Source organism: Arvicola amphibius, chromosome 8, assembly GCF_903992535.2.
Source record: "Arvicola amphibius chromosome 8, mArvAmp1.2, whole genome shotgun sequence".
Classification (NCBI taxonomy): domain Eukaryota; kingdom Metazoa; phylum Chordata; class Mammalia; order Rodentia; family Cricetidae; genus Arvicola; species Arvicola amphibius.
In genome coordinates this window covers 309,775-326,148 of record NC_052054.1, presented here as the reverse complement: position 1 = coordinate 326,148, position 16,374 = coordinate 309,775, and the positions used below count along the sequence as shown (strand labels likewise).

General features: G+C 39.1%; 1 protein-coding gene across 1 annotated transcript in view; it reads left to right on the top strand.

The window, feature by feature from the left end:
* The window catches only part of Lix1 (limb and CNS expressed 1), a 49,540-nt gene extending 39,779 nt beyond the window's left edge, over positions 1–9,761 (top strand). The window contains exons 5-6 of the mRNA XM_038340772.1: positions 7,300–7,377; positions 9,474–9,761. Coding sequence (XP_038196700.1) covers positions 7,300–7,377; positions 9,474–9,761 — 366 coding nt within the window. The remainder of the gene's footprint in view (positions 1–7,299; positions 7,378–9,473) is intronic.
* Positions 9,762–16,374: the final 6,613 nt, after the last annotated feature.

Sequence of the window (16,374 nt, the reverse complement as noted above, 5' to 3'; positions counted from 1 at the left end):
GTCTCTAAGAGGCGAAACCAGTTACCAGGACAGAGTCCAGTTGTTGCAGGATTAAAGGAATTGACTGACAAAGTAAAAACAGGAAGCTATGAATGGAGAGCAAGCAGCAACTGCACTTTTCCCCACAGAGCAAAGAAAACACAGGCTTTATTCACCATTCAGTTTACAATTTACTTTGATGATCAAGACAATTTATACGATTTGTGGGGCCTTGTGCAAAATAAAAATGCAAAGGACTTTGCTCAAAAACAAGTAACCTGAGTACCAAACTGGGGCAGCGCCTTCAGGGCTGCATAGACCTCACAAGTGAGAAGCTAGACTTGATGCCAGGACAGATCCAGAAGGTCCTAGACAAAGAGAGGAAAGCAATGCATCTGTCTTGGCACAAAATTGAAAGATGCTTTTAAAAGCTCAGTGATTAAGAGACATAATATTATACTACAATATTTTTAAAGCTCAAAATAAGTGTAAAAGTCTCTTAATAAACAAAATACAAAAAACAAAGTTAGGTTTCAGTAGGTAGTCCAGGCTTGCCTTTAACCTGTTGCTGCCTCCCAGAAGTTGACCATGTGTGCTACGATGCCTGGCACAAAATACCAGTTTTTTAAAGATTCTTAATACTCATGAATCAGTTAAATCTCGCCTCACATACCTCACCTAACAAGCTGCCTTCTTACTTTCCTTTCAGTCCAGCCAGGCAGGCTCCCTAGACTTCAAAATTAGTTCATTTAACAAACCTCACAACAGAAGAGCAGAAAAGGTCATCATAAAATAGGTAACTTCAAGTTTCTATACAGGACATGGACTGATAAGTTACCAAGCCAGGTTTAAAACCTGGCAACAGGAATCCAGTGAAACTAGAAAACAGTTCCTTAAAGACGTCCTCTGTAATATTGCATGGATTTCCCTTCAAGTCTGACAGGGCATAGAAGCATTGGTTTAAGCACTAAATCACAGGAACTCAGGATGTTGTGAAACCACCTTTAATCCCAGCACTTGGAAGGAAGAGGTGGGAATATTTCTGAGTTCAAGGCCAAGCTGGTCTACATAATGGGTTCCAGGACAGCCAGAGCTGTATAGAGCCCATCTCAAAACAAACTAACAAGCAAACAAAACAACAATTACTGAAAGAATTTGGTCTCATGAATGGAAATAAAGAAGTGAGATAGGAAGTATGTATAAATAGGTATACTTAGATGATAATAACAAGTGTTTCTACACAGCAGGGATAGAATGTATGAGGATGAGAAGGTCACCTTCCCTAAAAATATATAAGAACCAGAGCCACGCTAAGGAGGAAGTACTTTTTTAGACAAGCTAGATCAGTAGGGAAGTAAATGACCACCTTGGAAGAGGCAAGAACAGTTTCAGCCTTTCCAGGAAGCCTTTGAGAAATGAAGGTTGCCAAGGCGCATGAAAAAACTTTCTAGTTCTGTTCACGGTCTAACCATGGACTCTAACGTTCTGGGTGATTTTCCAAGCGGAATGACAGCAGTACGTCTACAAGAGGCAGCCGCTGGTCCGTAGACGAGTGTGTGGTTCTAGAGGATCCTGAAGAAAGAAAAGGACACACCAATGACAAAAGCTGTCTGAGAGGAAATCAAGAGTTGTATTAGCATTAAATTGTTTCTCAAACTGGATCACTTTAGGGTAATGCTAGGATACGTACTAGAAGCTGCAACACAAGTCTAGCTTGTCCTTTTTTGTTGTCAAATTTACATAGGTACTCTAAGTGTAGATCACTGAAAGAGGAGGCTTGCCACGTATGTGCAAGGTCTTGAATTTGATCTCCAGAACTGGAAGAAAGTTAAATTTAAAACCAACTGCATAGCCGGGCAGTGGTGGCACACGCCTTTAATCCCAGCACTCTGGAGGCAGAGGCAGAGGCAGGTGGATCTCTGTGAGGTAGAGACCAGCCTGGTCTACAAGAGCTAGTTCCAGGACAGGCTCTAAAGCTACAGAGAAACCTTGTCTCGAAGAACCAAAAAAATAAAAAAAACAAAACAAAACAAAACAAAAAAAACTGCATATTTGGGATTATGAGGGGCCAACTAAAGAAGCAGAGCGACTCTTTTCTTCATAAAAATAGATATAGGGCTGGAGAGATAGCTCAGGCTAAAGTCTTGCACACAGACAAGAGGACCTAACTTCTACCTTCAGCGTCAGCATAAGAAACCAGGCATGGTAGCTCAAACTTGCAATTGCAGCACCAGGACGATAGAGCCAGGAAGACACCTTGAACTTTCTGGTCAGTCTAGCCAAATCAGTAAGTTCCAAGTTCAGTGAGTGAGTCCTTGTCTCAAAATTATGGTGGTGAGCAATTGAGGAGGACACCCACTTGTCAACTTCTGGCTCTACACTCATTCATACTCATGTAAACACTCTCCATATGAACATACATATATGACACACAAGTAATAATATACATAATATAATAAATATAGTTAGTACAAAATTTAAGTAGTTTTTGTATGAAATCAAAGAAATATCAAATATTGACCTTTTATTACAACATAGATCTTGTTTTCTATCAGGGCGTAGAGAATTCATATTCATTTTTGTCATTACAAAATATTGCATGAGTGGGTCTGAAAGGAGCATTGGGGAAGGTAGAAGAAATTTACCCTCCTGATCAACTGGGAATACTTTGATGAATGGATTAACAGGAACATTGATGAGAGCCCTATTAGGTGTACTTCCAGTTTTTCACATTAGCGTAGCAATATGTTGGAGTGAAATTACGTGGGACCTAGAAGAAGAGGGGCTGTGATAGGGCAAGTCTCTGGGCATTTGACTTGGGGTGCTGGACAGTGAGGTCTTTGTTTGTTGTGGAAGGAGCAACTTGTTTCATATTTGTGTTGATTTTAATTGGTGGAAACAAATGGTTTTGCTTTTACTACTAGCTCTGTGTCTCAAGGTGCCAACTGGATCTTGGGATACAAAGGAGCAGCACTAACCCATAATAGAAGCTTTAGAGCTGCCCTATCCTCTGATAATCCTACAGTTCTAAAATGCACAAGATAATTTTAACATGCCCACAGCCTAAAACTACACATCTCTGGGCATTCAGAAGAAACACATGTTCATGGGCAATCAGAAGTAAAGACAGTAAGAGACTGTTGTTTTGAATATATGAATAGTCAATAGGACATTTGTCTAGAAGCTAAGTTTTCATAACTATTTTTATAAGCAGAAAGTTCCGTAATTATATGGAGTTATTTTCCAAAGATTATATGGTTGTGTTTTATGGTATTAATTCATAATTGACATTTAGCTTTAAAAAAAAGCAAGAACAAAAACAAAAATCCCTGAATAGGTGAAACAAAATAATTTCAGTGGAAAACTGCTAGCTGTGACCTTTAGGAAAGTGGAAATGTTCAGCTTGCTGGTCCTAGGTCAGAAGGGAAATGGGGGTAGAGTTGATAAGTTTTGCTGGTCCTAGATCAGGAGGGAAATGGGGATAGAGTTGATAAGTTTTGCTCACTCAGGGCTAAAGAGCAGAATGTGGAAACTTCATTTGTTTTAAGGTGAATTCAACCACACTGTCCACATTTCAAGGCATTCTTAAAGCAGAGGGACTTACCTCTCTTTTTATGCTGGCTAAAATTCTCCTTCCATCTCTCCCCACTCCCTCTCTTTCTTGTCTCTTTGTCTCTGTCTCTATCTGTCTCTCTCTCTCTCTCTCTCTCTCTCTCTCTCTCTCTCTCTCTCTCTCTCTCTCTCTCTCTCTCTCTCTCCACTTTTATCCCTCCCCATTCTCTCTTCCTGTGTGAGAAGTTCTGTATATGCATTGCTTTTACTGGTTAATGAATAAAGTAGCTGCTCTCGGCTGATGGAGGAGAGTCTTCTGCCTATGTGTTACTTTCATTGGTTAATAAAGAAACTGCCTTGGCCCTTTAATAGGACAGAAAATTAGGTAGGCAGAGTAGACAGAACAGAATTCTGGGAGAGAGAAGGCAGACACTTCAGGCAGTTGCCATAGGCAGTCGCCATGCTTCTCCTTTCCAAGACAGACACAGGTTAAGATCTCTCCCGGTAAGCAACCACCTAGTGGTGCTACACAGATTACCAAATATGGGTTAAAGCAAGATGTGAGAATAGCCAATAAGAGGCTGAAACTAATGGGCCAAGCAGTATTTAAATGAATACAGTTTCCGTGTAATTATTTTGGGTGTAAAGCTAGCCTGGTGGCGGGACGCAGCCCTGCCGCTCCATCTACACTCAGCCAATGGCTTAAAAGAACATAGCCAGGCTGGAAGATATCTATCTATCTAGCTATCATCTATCTATCTATCTATCTATCTATCTATCTATCTATCTATCTATCTATCATATATATATATATATATATATATATAGAGAGAGAGAGAGAGAGAGAGAGAGAGAAAGAGAGAGAGAGAGACAGGAGAAGCCATGTAGCTACCATCAGGGACAGATGCACCAAAACCTTGCCAGTAAGCCACAGCCACTTGGTGATACACAGATTAATAGAAATGGATTAACCAAAGATATAAGAGCTAGCTAGCAATGCACTTAAGTGATTGGCCAAGCAGTGATTTAAATAATATAGTTTCTGAGTGGTTATTTTGAGTCTGGGCAGTCGGGAACAAATAAATGCCCTCCTACTACATCTTTCCTCATCTCTCCTTCCATCCACCTCCCTTTCCTACATCCTGAAACAGTTGGGTAAATAATTTATTTCAGCTTGCTTATATGGAACTTTAGTATGAGTGAGTCTACTTTGGTTTTGTCCATTTTGAGTCATGTACTAGAAGGAGCTGGTTCAAAGCAAATGGACTCCTATAAATTTTGCTTAGTTATATATATATATATATATATATATATATATATATATATATATATATATTACAGTTTACAGTCAAAATTTCAGTTGTATTTTTTTATTTTCTTTTTTTCTTTTTTTTTTTTGAGACAGAGCTTAGGGTTTTGCTGTAGTTTTTAAAGTCTGTCCTGGAACTAGCCCTTATAGACCAGGCTGGCCTCAAACTCACAGAGATCTGTCTGCCTCTGTTTCCTGAGTATTGGGATTAAAGGCATGCACCACCACCGCCCAGCTCAGTTGTTTTCTTTAATGCCACTTAGTTACATGACTTAAAACCCAATACATTTTCTCCAGAATGCTGGAAAGAATCACACTTTTCTCTCAAGTCAGACATGTTACCAGATCAATTTTGTTTTTTGCTTTTGATGCTGGAGATCCAAAGTTGGGTCTCATGTATGCTAAGTACATGCTCTACCACGAAGTGAGATCTTCAGACTCTATTATCAGATTCTGTTATTTATTTATTTATTTATTTATTTATTTATTTATATGACTTTATTAGTAAAATTCAAGACATGTGCCCATTTAAATGCCATTGGATTTTGTTTTTTACTTCTTTTGTTGTTTGTGCTACTTATATTTTGTGGGTATTAAGTCTTTGTGAGTTGTGTGGTTACAAACATCTTTTCTATAGGTTACTATTTAATTCCTTTGATTGTTTCCTTTATTATGTAGAAACATTTTACTTTGATGTAACATTGTTTATCTAACTGTGTTTTTGTTCTACTGCTTCTGGGTTCACAGCTGAAAATATCATGGTTCAAGAAACATTTTCCTTATGTTATTTTCCAGTGGTTTTGGAGTTTCAGGTCCTATATTTAAATGTTTAATCTGTTTGTTTGTTTGTTTTAAAGAAAACAAACTATCTTTTCTCATTATACATACTAATCCAAATTCCCACTCCTTCTGCTCCTCCCATTCCCTCCACACACTCTCACATCACACCCCCATCCAATCCTCAGAGAGGGTAAGGCCCATTGCTTTGGGGAAAGTCCAAGTCCCTCCCTATTGTATATAGGCTGAGCAAGATATCATCTAAAGAGAATAGGTTCCCAAAAAGCCAATACATGCAGTAGGGATAAATCCTGGTGCCATTGCCAGTGGTCTCGCAGTCTGCCCCAGCCATGAAACTGTCAACCACACTCAGAGAAACTAGTTTGGTCCTATGCTTGTTCCTTCCCAGTCCTGCTGGAGTTGGGGAGCTCCCATTAGCTCAGGTAGACTGTTTCAGTGGGTGTACCCATCATGGTCTTGACTCTTTCCCCCACTCTTCAACTGGACTTTGGGAGCTCAGTCTAGTGCTCTAATGTTGATCTCTTGCATCTTTTTCCATCAGTTGTTGGATGAAGGTTCTATGGTGACATATAAGATATTCATCAGTTTGACTACAGGACAAGTCAAGTTTGGGCTCCCTCTCCTCTATTGCTTAGAGTCTTAGCTGGGGTCATCCTTGTGGTTTTCTGGAAATTTCTCTACAGTGAGGTTTCTTGTTAGTCTGTTGTATCTTGTAAGAATTCTTCTAGGCATTTACAAGCAAATGTGTATGTGGCAATCTTCCATTCTTTTAAAATAAAACACAAAGTACACACTGTTGGTTGTGTGCTTTTCTATTATTTTAACAATACACCATAGATTTCTTTGTATTACAGATTAGAGGCTGTGAACATTCTTTACTGCAGTCAAAGAATGCGCATTTGTTTCTGGCTACCCAGACTAGAAATAACCACACAGAAGTTATATTATTTGCAATACTGTTTGACCAATAGATTAAGCATAGTTTTAATAGCTCTATATCTTAAACTAACCATCTCTGTTAATCTGTATATCGCCACGTGGCTGTGGTTTACCAGGTAAAATTCCATCTGACGTCCAGTGTCTGTCTTTGGCGGGGCTACAAGGCTTCTCACTGACTCTGTCTACTCTCTCTCTCTCTCTGTATCTCTTTCAGCCTGGCCAAAAGACACTTTTTTATTAACCAATGGCAATAAAACATATTCACAGCATACATCGCCTCCCACATCACTACATATTCAGTGTTCAGTAATATGGATGTATCATACTTTAATTGTTCTTTAAATATGAACATTTAAAATGTTTTCAGTCTCTGGCAATTAAAAAATGATATAATGTATGTATAACTTTGTAAGTTATTTCTCCTATTTTCTGACATACTTAAGGAACTTTTGTGGTATACAATTACTTTAATGTGTGTATTTTTAGTGTTGAAAGACATTTGTCAACTATTTAGTAATTTTATATTAAATGTATGATAAAGCAGGGGAAGGGAGGTACTTCTTCAGGGGCATTTGTGCTCTGTCCTTTGGACAGTTCCAAAGTTTCTGACAGTATCATATATTTTGTTACCTTTATTTCTCTGGGTCCAGACTTAAGTCTAATCAGCTCTTTCTGACATGTGCTTTTGCTTTAAGATCAATGACAGACATTTGATTTTGTAGGAACTGATGACCATTTTCCAACTATTGCACTGGAATGGAAGCCTGAAAGCCCTCCGTGAAACAAAGTGCTCTCGACAGGTGAGACTTTCTGGTTGAAACAGGTTGGTGCATTGAGGACAAGACAAGGAGTTTACCAAACTTTGAAGAGGCTTCCTTTATTCAGATGCTTCTGTTTGTGTAAATATGTCGACTGAAACCGCCTTTGTTTATGCATTTCTTTGTTTTAAATCTATATTTGCCTATTAAGTAGGAGCAGGGACGAGTGAAGAAATATTGAGTCAGGGACTGCCACACACTAAGAATGTTGGATCTGCAGAGAGTTGATTAGAACACCTACTATAGTGAATGCAGAATGAAGCAACCATAAGACAGTGTTGAATTCTAAGTGAAGTACTGAACTCCCCTTGTGCATCTACCCTTCCTACATTGGAACTGTCCCCTTTTGCACTCTCAAGTATAGAAAGAAAGAGAATACACAATTTCTAAAACCTCCTCACTAAAGACAGGCGGAATTGTTACAACAAAAGTTCCTCAAAAGCAATAAAAAGATCATGAAGTTGGACATGCATTTAGTAACATTTTTTTTGTTTTGAAGTTTTCTCTTTCTTTTGCAGAGGCAAGGTCTCTGTATTCCTTCATTACTTACAATAGGAACCCTTCTTCTTTTTAATATTAAGCGTAAAGTCTATCCTGTGTGTTTAACACTTTTTTCTTGTTGTCCTCTAAGATTTATCCTTTCCTTATTCATCATTAGGACTTAAAATACAATAGTTTATTTTTGAAAATTTCCTAATAAGAATTTGTATGAAGAACTAAGATGCTACAGTAAGAGGAGAGTGGAGGCACTGCAGGCCCAGTAATTTTTAGTTGTTCTTTGCTTAAAAGTCTAGCTTTCAAAATGTCAAAAATGGAAAAGAAATGGGTAGCTGACAATGGCTTGGACATTTTCCCCCTTTCCTTTGATTTTTGAAAATCCTTTGAAATATGTTCGGTTGGCCATAAACACTTTTCCATGATTGTTTTTAATTTGTAAGGTCATAAATAAATACCATATGTTCCTGAAAATAAAAATAAGCAAAGCATCCATTACTCAGGATCAAACATATATATGACAGCATGATGGATTGATATTTTTTCACAGAAGAAATTAAAGTAGTTAATTTTTAATTATTTGCAAAAGTAAAAACTAGTGTATCACAAAAGTATCATTATAATACCAATAATGATAATGCCTCCATTCTACAGTACATTTTGGAAATTCTTTCTATGCTTATTGTGAACCATATGGATATATGTCTTCCTTATGCTAACAAAGTCTTTACCACTCTACAGGCAGTGGGCTCTGGGAGCCAAAAATGAGGCATACTAAAGTCTCGTGCCACAGTTTACTGTATTTGGAGCATCAACCAATTTATACTCTGAGGGTTAAGTGTATAATCACAAAGGCAAGCCACACATGGTGGACAAGTTTCATATGGCAAAAGCATTTTTCCATAAAGGCAATAGCCAGTAGTAATGCTTCATCTGAAGTAAACTCACTCCCAACTGGTACACCTGGGAGGCGCATGAAAACACATTCTAAGAACAGTTTTGTGTTTTTGAAGAAACTGAGATCACAAGACTCTTGTCTGTTTTCTTGGAGTTTTCTCACAAGCACTCAAAATTCTCCTCACAGCACTCTACTCTTGAACTGTGTTTCAACAACAAAGCACATCATCTAGAAAATAGTCTTGGGTTTCAAAGTGTTCTAAAGTCCCCTTGACTGAAGGCTTCCTCTTTGCTGTAATAGGCATGTCCTAACCTCATTCTGCCTCAGCCCATCTGTGTAACTCCTTTCCTCACTCTGTCTTGTTAAAGCCAGTAGTGCTGATGGCCCAAGGGTCCAGCTAAGTGAATGAAATCATATTTATATGTTGTTACAGAAATATATTTTTGTGAAGATTATTGCCATTCCTAGTGTTATGTTTTGACTCAGCCTGGAGGGACAGGCTTTGCAGGACTAGATTTGTTCATCATTTCCTTTTCAGAAGTGTGTCAATGGGATTTGGTTTCAGATTTTGAAAGTTAGTGTTGTTTAAAGGCCACATAACTGACTGGGAAGTATGGAAGGCCTTGCACACATGTGCCTTTGTTTCTGTCTATTGACGCTCTGAACTTTTGTTTCTTGATTCTAGGAAGTCATCTCCTATTATTCCCAATATTCTTTAGATGAAAAAATGCGCAGCCACATGGCCCTGGACTGGATCATGAAGGAGCGCGAGTCCCCAGGAATTCTCTCTCAAGAGCTACGTGCAGCCCTGGGGCAGCTGGAGGAAGCCAGAAAGTCAGGACAAGAACTACGGTTTTACAAAGAAAAAAAAGAAATCCTGAGTTTGGCTCTGATTCAGATCTATAGTGATCATGACCCTTCCTCACCCAGTGATGACCAGCTGAGTCTCACAGCTCTGTGTGGCTATCATTAGCAAGCCCCATCTCAGGTTTCCTGAGGACTTTCACATCAGGAATCTCATTGACAGAGGTTGTCAGAGATTTTAGCATAATAGTCACTACCTGAAGGGTACACTACTCCCTACCCATTCTGTGCACAGAATGGGAAAGTAGTACTGGTCCAGACCCCAACTTCCTTCTTCATATATGTTTTCAACTATGCCCTTAGTGTTCTACTTCAGAATTAATGACAACAGAACTGATTGGAAAGTATTATTCAGGGTTCAACCAAATCTAAAATCTAGTTGACGTGTGCCTTATTTCACACAAGGGGCCAGTACAAAAGCCTCCAAGAAAACAGCAGCAGTACTAGGGAAGGTAGCATGCTAACAACTTGTTGTTGTTGTTGTTTCTTTATTAAATAATACCAATCAAAATTTCCACTTCCTCCCCTCCTTCCACTTTTCCACACACCCTCCCACCCATCCCCCTCCAGTCCTAAGAGAGGGCAAGGCACCCTGCCCTGTGGGAAGTCCTAGCCCCCTCTCCCACATCCAGGCTTAGGAAGGTATGCATCCAAAAAGAATAGATCTTAAAAAGCCAGTACATGCAGTAGAAACAAATCCCAGTTCCATTATCATTGGCCCATCAGTCTGCCTTAATTGTCAACCACATTTAGAGGGTTCAGTTTGATCCCATGCTCTTTCATTCCCAGTCCAGTTGGCTTCAGTGAGCTCCCATTAAATCAGGCACACTGTCTCAGTGGGTGGACCAACCTCTCGTGGTCCTGACTTCCTTGCTCATCTTCTCCCTCCTGCTTTTCAACTGGACCTTGGGAGCTCAGTCCAGTGCTCTGATGTAGGTCTCTGCCTCTGTCTCCATCCATCGCTGGACGAAGGTTCTATGGTGATATTCAAGATAGTCATCAGTCTGACAACGGGATAAGGCCAGTTCAGGCACCCTTTCCTCCACTGCCCATGGTCCTTGCTGGGGTCATCCCCATGGAATCCTGGGAACCCCTCTAGAGCCAAGCCTCTTGTCAACCCCAAAATGGCTCCCTCAATTAAGATATCTCTTTCCCTGCTCTCATATGGGTCTTTCCTCCATCTCAACCATCCCACTCCCCAAAGCTCTCCCCAACCTTCCCATTCTCCCCTATCCCTTCCTATCTCCCCTTCCCTCTAGCCCCCCCCCCCCAGCCTCCATGCTCCCAACTTTTGCCTGGAGATCTTGTCTGCTTCCAATTTCCAAGTGGATCTATATATGTTTTACTTTGGGTTCACCTTATTTTTTAGCTTTTCTGGGATCAATGTCCTTTGTTTATGGCTAGCATCCACTAATGAGTGAGTACATACCATATTCATACTTTTGGGTCTGGGTTATTTCACTCAGTATAGTGTTTTCTATTTCCATCCATTTGTATGCAAAATTCAGGGTGTCATTGTTTTTTTACCACTGAGTAGTACTCTAATGTGTAAATGTACCACACTTTCTTTATCCATTCTTACATTGAGGGACACCTAGGTTGTTTCCAGGTTCTGGCTATTACAAATAGTGCTGCTATGAACATAGTTGAACAAAGGCTTTTGTAGTATGATTGGGCATCTTTTGGATATATTCCCAAGAGTGGTATTGCTGGATCCTGAGGTAGTTTGACTCCCAATTTTCTGAAAAACCACCACACTGATTTCCAAAGTGGTTGCACAAGTTTGCATTCCCACCAGCAGTGGATGAGTGTTTCCCTTACTCCACATCCTCTCCAACATAAGCTATCATTGCTGTTTTTGAATTTAGCCATTCTGACAGGTGTAAGATGGTATCTCAAAGTTGTTTTGATTTGCATTTCCCTGATAGTTAAGGAAGTTGAACATGTCCTTAAGTATCTTTTGGCCATTTGAAATTCTTCTGCTGAGAATTCTCTGTTCAGTTCAGTACCCCATTTTTAATTGGTTTATTTAGAATTTTAATGTCTAGTTTCTTGAGTTTTTTAAATATATTTTGGAGATCAGACCTTTGTCTGATGTGGGGTTGGTGAAGATTTCCCATTCATCAGGTTTCCCTTTTGTCTTAATGACTGTGTTCTTTGCTTTACAGAAGCTTCTCAGTTTCAGGAGGTCCCATTTATTCATTGTTGCTCTTATTGTCTGTGCTACTGGGGTTATACGTAGAAAGTGGTCTCCTGTGCACATGCATTGAAGGCTACTTCCCACTTTTTCTTCTATCAGGTTCAGTGTGGTCAGATTTATATTGAGGTCTTCAATCCATAAAACTTGAGTTTTGTGCATGATATGGTGATAGATATGGATCTATTTTCATTCTTCTACAGGTTGGCATCCAGTTATGCCAAGATCATTTGTTGAAGTTGCTTTTTTTTCTTCCATTGTATAATTTTTTGTCAAAAATCAGGTGTTCATAGGTTTGTGGATTAATATCCAGGTTTTCAATTTGATTTCATTGGTCAACATCTCTGTTTTTATGCCAATACCAAGCTGTTTTCGTTACTGTAGCTCTGCAATAGAGTTTGATGTCAGGGATGGTAATGCCTCTGGAAGTTCCTTTATTGTATAGAATTGTTTTGGCTATCCTGGGTTTTTTTGTTTTTCCATATAAAGTTGATTATTGCTCTCTCAAGGTCTGTGAAGAATTTTGTTGGGATTTTGATGGGGATTGTATTGACTCTATAGATTGCCTTTGGTAGGATTGCCATTTTTACTATATTGATCCTCCCAATCCAAGAGCATGGGAGATCTTTCCATTTTCTGGTATCCTCTTCAATTCTTTCTTCAAAGACTTAAAGTTCTTGTCAAATAGGTCTTTCATTGCTTTGGTTAGTGTTACCCCAAAATACTTTATGCTATTTGTGGCTATTGTGAAAGGTGATGTTTATCTGATTTTTCTCTCCGCTTCTTTATCCTTTGTGTACAGGAGGGATACTGATTTTTTTTTTTTTTGAGTTGATCTTGTATCCTGCCACATCACTGAAGGTATTTATCAGCTGTAGGAGGTCTCTGGTAGAGTTTTTGGGGTCACTTATGTACTATATCATATAACCTGCAAATAACAAAAGTTTAACTTCTTCCTTTCCAATTCGAATCTTTATCTCCTTTTGTTGTCTTGATCTCCTTATGTTGTCTTATTGCTATTGCTAAAACTTTAAGAACTATGTTGAAGAGATATGGAGACAGTGTTCCTGATTTTAGTGGAATACCTTTGAATTTCTATTTAATTTGATGTTAGCTGTCAGCTGTATGTTGCTTTATTTTTTTTTTTTTTTGGTTTTTCGAGACAGGGTTTCTCTGTAGCTTTTTTAGAGCCTGTCCTGGAACTAGCTCTTGTAGACCAGGCTGGCCTCGAACTCACAGAGATCCGCCTGCCTCTGCCTCCCAAGTGCTGGGATTAAAGGCGTGCGCCACCACCGCCCGGCTGTTGCTTTTATTATACTTAGATATGATCCTGGTATCCCTATCTCTCCAAGACCTTTATCATAAAGGGGTGCTGAATTTTGTCAAATGCTTTGTCCGCATCTAATGAAATGATCATATGGTTTTTCTTTCAGTTTATTTATATGATAGATTACATTGATAAGTTTTCATATGTTGAACCAGCCCTGCATCTCTGGGATGAAGCCTATTTGATCATAATAGATTTTTTTATATGTTCTTGGATTCGGTTTGCCAGAATTTTATTGAGAATTTTTGCATCGATGTTCATGAGTGATATTGCTCTGTAATTCTCTTTCTTTGTTGAGTCTCTGTGCAGTTTTGGTGTCAGGGTAACTGTAGCTTTATAAAAAGAGTTTGGCAATGACCCTTCTCTTTCTATTACATGGAAGACATTGAGGAGTATATGTATTAGCTCTTCTTGGAAGTTCTGGTAGAAGTCTGTGCTAAAACCATCTGGCCCCGGGCTTTTTTGGTTGGGAGGTTTTTGACGACAGCTTCTATTTCCTCACGACTTATAGGTCTATTTAAATTGCTCATCTGGTCCTTAATTTTGATATGTGGTATCTATCTAAAAAATTGTCCATTTCTTTTACATTTTCCAATTTTGTGGAGTACAGGTTTTTGAAGTAAGACCTAATGATTCTCTGAATTTCCTCAGTGTCTGTTGTTATGTCCCCTTTTCATTTCTGATTTTGTTCATTTGGGTGTTCTCTCTCTGCCTTTTGATTAGTTTGGATACGGGTTTTTCAATCTTGTTGATTTTCTCAAAGAACCAGCTCCTTGTTTCATTGATTCTTTGAGTTGCTTTCTATGTTTCTATTTTGTTTTCAGCCTTCAGTTTGATTATTTTCAATCTTCTACTCCTCCTGGATGAGTCTGCTTTTTTTTTTTCTAGAGCTTTCAGGTGGGCTGTTAAGTCTCTAATGTGAGGTTTCTCCATTTCTTTATGTGGGCACTTAGTGGTATGAACTTTCCACTTAGCATTGCTTTCATAGTGTCCCATAGATTTGGGTATGTTGTGTCTTCATTCTTGTTGAATTCAAGGAAGACTTTAATTTTTTTCTTTATTTCTTCCTTGACCCAAGGGTGGTTCAGTAGTTGACTGTTTAGTTTCCATGAGTTTGTAGGCTTTCTAGGGATAGTATTGTTAAATTCTATCTTTACTCCATGGTGATCCGATAAGACACAGGTGGTTACTCCAATTTTTGTATCTGTGGATGTATCTGTTACTGAGTATGTGATCAATTTTTGAGAAGGTTCCATGAGGTGCTGAGAAGGTATATTCTTTCCTGTTTGGGTCAAATGTTTTATAGATGTCTGTTAAGTCCATTTGATTCATTATATCTGTTAGTTTCTCTGTTAAGTTTCTGTCTGGTCGACCTGTCCATTGTGGATAGAGGAGTGTTAAAATCTCCTACTATTAGTATGTGGGGTTTGATATGTGATTTGAGTTCTAGTAATGTTTCTTTTACATTTGTTAGAGGCATATATATTCAGGATTGAGACTTCATCTTGATGATTTGTTCTTGTTATGAGTATAAAGTTTCCATCTACATCTCTTCTGATTGATTTTAGCTTGAAATCAATTTTGTTAGATATTAGGATAGCCACACCTGCTTGTTTCCTATGTTCATTTATACAGATTTTTCATATCCAGCCTTCCCTCGGTTTGTGTTTTATTACTTCCATTTTTTTCTTCAAGTCTTGAACTGTTTCCTTTACCTGTTTGCTTTTTCTTGGTTTTCTTGGGTGTCTTTGAGGGATTTATTACTTTCTAACTTTTTGTTTTGTTTGTCTTCTGTTTCATTTCTTTAGGGGAGTTTTTCACTTCCTGTTTAAAGGTCTCCCTCATTTTCATAAGGATACATTGAAAGTCATTTTCTTATACTTTCAGGTTAGGATGTTCAAGTCTTCCTGTTATGTGTTCACTGGATTCTGGCTTTACCATGTTGCTGTTCAGGATGTTGGAGGAATTCTTGCATTGGCACCTACCCATCTCTTCCTTCAAATAGGGCCAGCAGAGTCTTGGCATCTTGGTCCAATCTTTGTTGTGGCTGACTGAGTACTTGGGAGTTTTTCTTGGTCTGACCTCTCTTTGGTTCCCTCAGCACTGGAGCAGGCTGTGTTTGAGGGTTCTATGGAAATCACAGGCAAAAGGCAGGCTTGGGGGCAAGGTGGGTTGGGGAAAAGCCCAGGAGCAGGAACACTCCCAGCTGGCTGGCCAGAAAACCTAGGGAGTTGTGAGTGAGCCCCTATGTTCTGGCCCACTGGTAAGGTCCTGTGAGTGGGGCTTCCAACTGTCCAGGCTTGTGAGTGATGACTCACCTCTCAGATCCTCTCAGCACTGAAGTAGTCTGTGTTGCAGGGTTCCAAGGACCTCGCAGATGAAAAGGTGGGCTTGGGGGGCAGGGTGAGATGGGGTAAAGAAAGCCCAGCAGCAGGAACACACCCTGCTGGATGGCCAGAAAAGCTTAGGGAATTGGGGGTGCCTGTAATCTGTCCCCCCTGGGAAGGTTCAGAGAGTGGTGCTTCTGGCTGTCTGGCCATGTGGCTACTGACTCACCTCTCTGGTCCCCTCCACATGGGAGCAGGGCCTCTTGCAGGGTTTCAAGGAAGCTGTTGTTGTTAAAGACAGGGCTTCTCTGTGTATCCCTGTCTATCTTGGATCTCATTCTTTAGACTAGGTTGGCCTTAAACTCAGAGATCTGCCTGCTTCTTCCTGAGTGCATTAGAGACATTTGCCACCACCATCTAGCTTATAGCAACTTTTAAAATACATAAAATTAAACAATTAGGACAGATTATTTGAAAAAATGTATAACAGTAAGCATATTCTTGAGCACTCCTGAAAATTACTATATTCTCATCATGTACTGTGGAATTAATTTTAATAAAAAATTACATGTCATGTTTCTCAGACAAGAAATTAAGCTACATAACTGCTCTAGTCCAATATCCTAAGAAGGTAATGGTATGTAATGTTAGATTTCATCTTAAAATGTTATTTTAAACAATCACATTGCTGTCCTTAATGAGGCTAAATGTCATCTAGAAGAGAAGGAATCAGGATTGTTTTTGTTGAATAAATTTTTAAGCAAAAGAAAATTTCTATTTAATTTTTTTCACAAAATCTTTAGCATTTCAAATCCATCCCATTTCCACATGTTGGCAGTGATATTTATATGTGGCACATCTTTACTGTATT